Source organism: Telmatherina bonti, assembly GCF_933228915.1.
Source record: "Telmatherina bonti genome assembly, chromosome: 10".
NCBI classification, from domain to species: domain Eukaryota; kingdom Metazoa; phylum Chordata; class Actinopteri; order Atheriniformes; family Telmatherinidae; genus Telmatherina; species Telmatherina bonti.
The window spans coordinates 327,278-336,985 of NC_136628.1; the positions used below are offsets into that span (position 1 = coordinate 327,278).

At 49.2% G+C, this 9,708-nt stretch overlaps 1 protein-coding gene across 1 annotated transcript in view; it reads left to right on the forward strand.

Annotated features, from left to right (window-relative positions):
• pof1b (POF1B actin binding protein) overlaps positions 1-9,708 on the forward strand; it is a 147,297-nt gene that overhangs the window by 126,822 nt on the left and 10,767 nt on the right. Inside the window, exons 9-10 of the mRNA XM_079247960.1 lie at positions 7,099-7,227; positions 9,648-9,708. The exon at positions 9,648-9,708 is cut by the window's right edge and continues 10 nt beyond it. Of these exons, the coding sequence (XP_079104086.1) occupies positions 7,099-7,227; positions 9,648-9,708 (190 nt within the window). The remainder of the gene's footprint in view (positions 1-7,098; positions 7,228-9,647) is intronic.

Sequence of the window (9,708 nt, forward strand, 5' to 3'; positions counted from 1 at the left end):
AGTCTAAACTAGTCCAAACCAGTCCAACCCCAGTCAGAAGTAGTCCAAACTATTCCAAACCAGTCCAAACCCAGTCCAAACTAGTCTAAAACATTCCAAACCCAGTCCAAATCAGTCCAAACCATTCCAAGCTAGTCTAAACCAGTCCAAACTAGCCCAAACGAATCTAAACCAGTCTAAAACAGTCTAAACTAGTCCAAACTAGTCCAAACTAGTCCAAACCAGTCTAAACTAGTCTAAACTAGTCCAAACCAGTCCAACCCCAGTCAGAACTAGTCCAAACTATTCCAAACCAGTCCAAACCCAGTCCAAACTAGTTAAAACCAGTCCAAACCCTGTCCAAACTAGTCTAAACCAGTCCAAACCCAGTCAAAACCCAGTCCAAACTCAGTCCAAACTCAGTCAAAACCAGTCTAAACCCATTCCAAACCAGTCCAACCCAGTCCAAACTAGTCTAAACCAGCCCACACTTAGTCCAAACTCAGTCCAAACCCAGTCCAAACTCAGTCCAAACTATTCCAAAGTCCAAACCCAGTCCAAACTCAGTCCAAACTCAATCCAAACCAGTCAAAACCAGTCTAAACCCATTCCAAACCAGTCCAACCCAGTCCAAACCCTGCCCAAACCCAGTCCAAAACCAGTCTAAACCCATTCCAAACCAGTCCAACCCAGTCCAAACCCTGCCCAAACCCAGTCCAAACCCAGTCCAAACTAGTCCAAACCAGTGTAAACCAGTCCAAACTAGTCCAGACTAGTCTATACCAGTCCAAACCCAGTCAGAACTAGTCCAAACCAGTCCAAACCAGTCATAACCAGTCTAAACCCATTCCAAACCAGTCCAACCCTGTCCAAACCCAGTCCAAACTAGTCCAAACCAGTCTACACTAGTCTAAACTAGTCCAAACCAGTCCAACCCCAGTCAGAAGTAGTCCAAACTATTCCAAACCAGTCCAAACCCAGTCCAAACTCAGTCTAAAACATTCCAAACCCAGTCCAAATCAGTCCAAACCATTCCAAGCTAGTCTAAACCAGTCCAAACTAGCCCAAACGAATCTAAACCAGTCTAAAACAGTCTAAACTAGTCCAAACTAGTCCAAACCAGTCTAAACTAGTCTAAACTAGTCCAAACCAGTCCAACCCCAGTCAGAACTAGTCCAAACTATTCCAAACCAGTCCAAACCCAGTCCAAACTAGTCTAAAACAGTCCAAACCCAGTCCAAATCAGTCCAAACCATTCCAAGCTAGTCTAAACCAGTCCAAACTAGCCCAAACGAATCTAAACCAGTCTAAAACAGTCTAAACTAGTCCAAACTAGTCCAAACCAGTCCAAACCCAGTCAGAACTAGTCCAAACCCAGTCCAAACCCAGTCCAAACTCAGTCCAAACCAGTCAAAACCAGTCTAAACCCATTCCAAACCAGTCCAACCCAGTCCAAACTAGTCTAAACCAGCCCACACTTAGTCCAAACCAGTCCAAACTCAGTCAGAACTAGTCCAAACCCAGTCCAAACCCATTCCAAACCCTGCCCAACCCCAGTCCAAACCCAGTCCAAACTAGTCCAAACCAGTGTAAACCAGTCCAAACTAGTCCAGGCTAGTCTATACCAGTCCAAACCCAGTCCAAACTCAGTCCAAATCAGTCCAAACCCAGTCTAAACCAGTCCAATCTAGTTCAGACTAGTCTATACCAGTCCAAACCCAGTCAGAACTAGTCCAAACCCAGTCCAAACTCAGTCCAAACTTAGTCCAAACTCAGTCGAAACCAGTCTAAACCCATTCCAAACCAGTCCAACCCTGTCCAAACCCTGTCCAAACCCAGTCCAAACTAGTCCAAACCAGTCTACACTAGTCTAAACTAGTCCAAACCAGTCCAACCCCAGTCAGAAGTAGTCCAAACTATTCCAAACCAGTCCAAACCCAGTCCAAACTAGTCTAAAACAGTCCAAACCCAGTCCAAATCAGTCCAAACCATTCCAAGCTAGTCTAAACCAGTCCAAACTAGCCCAAACGAATCTAAACCAGTCTAAAACAGTCTAAACTAGTCCAAACTAGTCCAAACCCAGTCCAAACCCAGTCCAAACCCAGTCCAAACTCAGTCCAAACTCAATCCAAACCAGTCTAAACCAGTCTAAACCCATTCCAAACCAGTCCAACCCAGTCCAAACCCTGCCCAAAACCTGCCCAAACCCAGTCCAAACTAGTCCAAACCAGTGTAAACCAGTCCAAACTAGTCCAAACTAGACTATACCAGTCCAAAGCCAGTCAGAACTAGTCCCAACCAGTCCATACCAGTCCAAACCCAGTCCAACCCCAGTCAGAAATAGTCCAAACTATTCCAAACCGGTCCAAACCCAGTCCAAACTAGTCTAAAACAGTCCAAACCCAGTCCTAACTAGTCCAAACCAGTCCAAACCAGTCAAAACCAGTCCAGACCCAGTCCAAACCCAATCCTAACTAGTCCAAACTAGTCCAAACCAGTCAAAACCAGTCCAAACTAGTCCAAACCAGTCCAAACCCAGTCAGAACTAGTCCAACCCAGTCCAAACCCAGTCCAAACTCAGTCCAAACTCAATCCAAACCAGTCAAAACCAGTCTAAACCCATTCCAAACCAGTCCAACCCAGTCCAAACTAGTCTAAACCAGCCCACACTTAGTCCAAACTCAGTCCAAACCCAGTCCAAACTAGTCCAACCCAGTCCAAACCAGTCTAAACCCATTCCGTAACCCAGTCCAAACCAGTCCAAACGCAGTCCAAACTATTCCAAACCAGTCCAAACCCAGTCCAAATCAGTCCAAACCATTCCAAGCTAGTCTAAACCAGTCCAAACTAGCCCAAACGAATCTAAACCAGTCTAAAACAGTCTAAACTAGTCCAAACTAGTCCAAACCAGTCCAAACCCAGTCAGAACTAGTCCAAACCCAGTCCAAACCCAGTCCAAACCCAGTCCATACTCAGTCCAAACTCAATCCAAACCAGTAAAAACCAGTCTAAACCCATTCCAAACCAGTCCAACCCAGTCCAAACTAGTCTAAACCAGCCCACACTTAGTCCAAACTCAGTCCAAACCCAGTCCAAACTCAGTCCAAATCAGTCCAAACCCAGTCCAAACCCAGTCCAAACTCAGTCCAAACTCAGTCCAAACTCAATCCAAACCAGTCAAAACCAGTCTAAACCCATTCCAAACCAGTCCAACCCAGTCCAAACCCTGCCCAAACCCAGTCCAAACCCAGTCCAAACTAGTCCAAACCAGTGTAAACCAGTCCAAACTAGTCCAGACTAGTCTATACCAGTCCAAACCCAGTCAGAACTAGTCGAAACCAGTCCAAACCAGTCATAACCAGTCTAAACCCAGTCCAACCCTGTCCAAACCCTGTCCAAACCCAGTCCAAACTAGTCCAAACCAGTCTACACTAGTCTAAACTAGTCCAAACCAGTCCAACCCCAGTCAGAAGTAGTCCAAACTATTCCAAACCAGTCCAAACCCAGTCCAAACTAGTCTAAAACAGTCCAAACCCAGTCCAAATCAGTCCAAACCATTCCAAGCTAGTCTAAACCAGTCCAAACTAGCCCAAACGAATCTAAACCAGTCTAAAACAGTCTAAACTAGTCCAAACTAGTCCAAACCCAGTCCAAACCCAGTCCAAACCCAGTCCAAACTCAGTCCAAACTCAATCCAAACCAGTCTAAACCAGTCTAAACCCATTCCAAACCAGTCCAACCCAGTCCAAACCCAGCCCAAAACCTGCCCAAACCCAGTCCAAACTAGTCCAAACCAGTGTAAACCAGTCCAAACTAGTCCAAACTAGACTATACCAGTCCAAAGCCAGTCAGAACTAGTCCCAACCAGTCCATACCAGTCCAAACCCAGTCCAACCCCAGTCAGAAATAGTCCAAACTATTCCAAACCGGTCCAAACCCAGTCCAAACTAGTCTAAAACAGTCCAAACCCAGTCCTAACTAGTCCAAACCAGTCCAAACCAGTCAAAACCAGTCCAGACCCAGTCCAAACCCAATCCTAACTAGTCCAAACTAGTCCAAACCAGTCAAAACCAGTCCAAACTAGTCCAAACCAGTCCAAACCCAGTCAGAACTAGTCCAACCCAGTCCAAACCCAGTCTAAACCCATTCCGTAACCCAGTCCAAACCCAGTCCAACCCCAGTCAGAAATAGTCCAAACTATTCCAAACCGGTCCAAACCCAGTCCAAACTAGTCTAAAACAGTCCAAACCCAGTCCTAACTAGTCCAAACCAGTCCAAACCAGTCAAAACCAGTCCAGACCCAGTCCAAACCCAATCCTAACTAGTCCAAACTAGTCCAAACCAGTCAAAACCAGTCCAAACTAGTCCAAACCAGTCCAAACCCAGTCAGAACTAGTCCAACCCAGTCCAAACCCAGTCCAAACTCAGTCCAAACTCAATCCAAACCAGTCAAAACCAGTCTAAACCCATTCCAAACCAGTCCAACCCAGTCCAAACTAGTCTAAACCAGCCCACACTTAGTCCAAACTCAGTCCAAACCCAGTCCAAACTAGTCCAACCCAGTCCAAACCAGTCTAAACCCATTCCGTAACCCAGTCCAAACCAGTCCAAACGCAGTCCAAACTATTCCAAACCAGTCCAAACCCAGTCCAAACTAGTCTAAAACAGTCCAAACCCAGTCCAAATCAGTCCAAACCATTCCAAGCTAGTCTAAACCAGTCCAAACTAGCCCAAACGAATCTAAACCAGTCTAAAACAGTCTAAACTAGTCCAAACTAGTCCAAACCAGTCCAAACCCAGTCAGAACTAGTCCAAACCCAGTCCAAACCCAGTCCAAACCCAGTCCATACTCAGTCCAAACTCAATCCAAACCAGTAAAAACCAGTCTAAACCCATTCCAAACCAGTCCAACCCAGTCCAAACTAGTCTAAACCAGCCCACACTTAGTCCAAACTCAGTCCAAACCCAGTCCAAACTCAGTCCAAATCAGTCCAAACCCAGTCCAAACCCAGTCCAAACTCAGTCCAAACTCAGTCCAAACTCAATCCAAACCAGTCAAAACCAGTCTAAACCCATTCCAAACCAGTCCAACCCAGTCCAAACCCTGCCCAAACCCAGTCCAAACCCAGTCCAAACTAGTCCAAACCAGTGTAAACCAGTCCAAACTAGTCCAGACTAGTCTATACCAGTCCAAACCCAGTCAGAACTAGTCGAAACCAGTCCAAACCAGTCATAACCAGTCTAAACCCAGTCCAACCCTGTCCAAACCCTGTCCAAACCCAGTCCAAACTAGTCCAAACCAGTCTACACTAGTCTAAACTAGTCCAAACCAGTCCAACCCCAGTCAGAAGTAGTCCAAACTATTCCAAACCAGTCCAAACCCAGTCCAAACTAGTCTAAAACAGTCCAAACCCAGTCCAAATCAGTCCAAACCATTCCAAGCTAGTCTAAACCAGTCCAAACTAGCCCAAACGAATCTAAACCAGTCTAAAACAGTCTAAACTAGTCCAAACTAGTCCAAACCCAGTCCAAACCCAGTCCAAACCCAGTCCAAACTCAGTCCAAACTCAATCCAAACCAGTCTAAACCAGTCTAAACCCATTCCAAACCAGTCCAACCCAGTCCAAACCCAGCCCAAAACCTGCCCAAACCCAGTCCAAACTAGTCCAAACCAGTGTAAACCAGTCCAAACTAGTCCAAACTAGACTATACCAGTCCAAAGCCAGTCAGAACTAGTCCCAACCAGTCCATACCAGTCCAAACCCAGTCCAACCCCAGTCAGAAATAGTCCAAACTATTCCAAACCGGTCCAAACCCAGTCCAAACTAGTCTAAAACAGTCCAAACCCAGTCCTAACTAGTCCAAACCAGTCCAAACCAGTCAAAACCAGTCCAGACCCAGTCCAAACCCAATCCTAACTAGTCCAAACTAGTCCAAACCAGTCAAAACCAGTCCAAACTAGTCCAAACCAGTCCAAACCCAGTCAGAACTAGTCCAACCCAGTCCAAACCCAGTCTAAACCCATTCCGTAACCCAGTCCAAACCAGTCCAAACGCAGTCCAAACTATTCCAAGCTAGTCCAAACTAGTCCAAACCAGCCCAAACCAGTCTAAACTAGTCCAAACCAGTCCAAACTAGTCCAAACTCAGTCAGAACTAGTCCAAACCATCCCAAACCAGTCCAACCCAGTCCAAACCCAGTCCAAACCCAATCCAAACTAGTCAAAACCAGTCCAAACTAGTCCAGACTAGTCTATACCAGTCCAAACCCAGTCAGAACTAGTCGAAACCAGTCGAACCCAGTCAAAACCAGTCTAAACCCATTCCAAACCAGTCCAACCCTGTCCAAACCCTGTCCAAACCCAGTCCAAACTAGTCCAAACCAGTCTAAACTAGTCTAAACTAGTCCAAACCAGTCCAACCCCAGTCAGAACTAGTCCAAACTATTCCAAACCAGTCCAAACCCAGTCCAAACTAGTCTAAAACAGTCCAAACCAGTCCAAACCCAGTCAGAACTAGTCCAAACCCAGTCCAAACCCAGTCCTAACTATCCAAACCAGTCAAAACTATTCCAAGCTAGTCCAAACTAGTCCAAACGAGCCCAAACCAGTCTAAACTAGTCCAAAGTAGTCCATACCAGTCCAAACTAGTCCAAACCCCGTCAGAACTAGTCCAAACCATTCCAAACCAGTCCAAACCCAGTCCAAACCCAATCCAAATCAGTCCAAACCATTCCAAGCTAGTCTAAACCAGCCAAAACTAGTCCAGACTAGTTTATACCAGTCCAAACCCAGTCAGAACTAGTCGAAACCAGTCAAAACCAGTCTAAACCCATTCCAACCCAGTCCAACCCAGTCCAAACCTTGTCCAAACCCTGTCCAAACCCAGTCCAAACTAGTCCAAACCAGTCTAAACTAGTCCAAACTTGTCTATACCAGTCCAAACCCAGTCAGACCTAGTCCCAACCAGTCCATACCAGTCCAAACCCAATCCAAACCCAGTCTAAACCAGTCTAATCTAGTCAAAACCAGTCCAAACCAGTCCAACAGTAATGAATCCTTTCCATTGTTTTGGACACACTTTCGTAAATTCTCTTCTTCTTGTGTGGTGGTCTTTTCAGTCACAGATTACAAAGGTCCAGACGGTCAGCAGCTCCCAGTCGTCCTCCGAGAAAAGTCTCCAGCTGAAGATCTCTGAGCTGCTGTCCATGTTGGAGCAGCGGCAGACCACCATCACCCGACAGGAGGAGGTGGAGCGTCTCACACACACACGCACACGCACGCACACACACACACACACACACACACACATATCCACACACACACGCACACACACACACACACACACACACACACACACACACACACACACACACAAACACACATGCCCACTCACACACACACACACACACCCATAAGCTTCCGTTTTTAAGAAGCTTAGTTTTCCGTAATGAACCCTAACCCGCCGTAACCCACCGTAACCCGCCGTAACCCGCCGTAACCCACCCTAACCCACCCTAACCCACCGCACCCACCCTAACCCACCGTAACCCACCGTAACCCACCGTAACCCGCTGTAACCCACCCTAACCCACCGTAACCCGCCGTAACCCACCGTAACCCGCCGTAACCCACCCTAACCCACCGTAACCCACCCTAACCCACCCTAACCCGCCGTAACCCACCCTAACCCACCGTAACCCGCCGTAACCCACCCTAACCCACCGTAACCCGCCGTAACCCACCCTAACCCACCGTAACCCACCCTAACCCACCGTAACCCGCCGTAACCCGCCGTAACCCACTGTAACCCGCCGTAACCCACCCTAACCCACCGTAACCCACTGTAACCCGCCCTAACCCACCGTAACCCACCGTAACCCGCCGTAACCCACTGTAACCCGTCGTAACCCACTGTAACCCGCCGTAACCCGCCGTAACCCACTGTAACCCGCCGTAACCCGCCGTAACCCACCCTAACCCGCCGTAACCCACTGTAACCCGCCGTAACCCACCCTAACCCACCGTAACCCGCCGTAACCCACTGTAACCCGCCGTAACCCACCCTAACCCACCGTAACCCGCCGTAACCCACCCTAACCCACCGTAACCCACCCTAACCCGCCGTAACCCGCCGTAACCCGCCGTAACCCACCCTAACCCACCGTAACCCACCGTAACCCACCCTAACCCGCCGTAACCCGCCGTAACCCACTGTAACCCGCCGTAACCCACCCTAACCCGCCGTAACCCACTGTAACCCGCCCTAACCCGCCCTAACCCACCCTAACCCGCCGTAACCCGCCGTAACCCACTGTAACCCGCCGTAACCCACCCTAACCCGCCGTAACCCACTGTAACCCACTGTAACCCACCGTAACCCACCGTAACCCACCGTAACCCACCCTAACCCACCCTAACCCGCCGTAACCCACCCTAACCCGCCGTAACCCGCCGTAACCCACCGTAACCCGCCGTAGCCCGCTGTAGCCCGCCGTAACCCACCGTAACCCGCCGTAACCCGCCGTAACCCACCCTAACCCACCGTAACCCGCCCTAACCCACCCTAACCCGCCGTGACCCACCCTAACCCACCGTAACCCGCCGTAACCCGCCGTAGCCCACCGTAACCCACCGTAGCCCACCGTAACCCACCCTAACCCACCCTAACCCACCGTAGCTCACCGTAACCCGCCATAACCCACCCTAACCTGCCCTAACCTACTGTAAGCCACCCTAACCCGCCGTAACCCACCCTAACCCGCCCTAACCCACCCTAACCCACCGTTACCCACCCTAAGCTGCCGTAACCCACCCTAACCCGCCCTAATTTGCCGTAACCCACCCTAACCCGCCGTTACCCACCCTAAGCTGCCATAACCCACCCTAACCCGCCCTAACCTACCGTAACCCACCCTAACCCACCGTTACCCACCCTAAGCTGCCGTAACCCACCCTAACCCGCCCTAATTTGCCGTAACCCACCCTAACCCGCCGTAACCTGCCGTAACCCACCTTAACCCGCCGTTACCCACCCTAACCCGCCGTAACCTGCCGTAACCCACCTTAACCCGCCGTTACCCACCCTAACCCGCCGTAACCCACCCTAACGCGCCGTAACCAGATCCAGAAACCATGAAATAAGAATCGCCCAGCAGAGACATAAGAAGTTGAGAACAGCTAAAACTTTGGTGTTTTTCTTCTGGTGTTTTTGTAAACTACATGTTCGCACAACCAACCGCTGTCGGAACGTGGAAGGGAACGCTGAACTCACCACTGCCCACTAGTGGATGAGTAGACTTAACAACAAGAACATGCGTGCACGATGTCGGTCCTCAAGTGCCGCTGTCCTGCAGGTTTTCCATGTTTTCCCTACTCCAACTCACCAGACTTCCATTAAATAGATCCAACAGCCAGCGAAGTTCTGCACAGTGACCAATTCGTCAGGCCTGTTGGAGCAGGGAAACATGGGAAACCTGCTGGACCAGGTATGGTGACGTCTGAACCGGCTGTCCTTGTTTAGGGTCAGGTAAGATGAGTGTGAACACACACCTGGCAGTCCGGTCACACACTCCTGTCTGCCAACTGGACGAGGACCAAACTGGTTTTACTGAAACATCAAGCAGAAGAAGGTCTGGGACGTCCTGCTAACTGCCCTGCTTTTCTCCAGGAAATCAGGAAGCTGATGCAGGAGAGGAGCGACAGCACCAAGAACGTCACTAAGACCATCA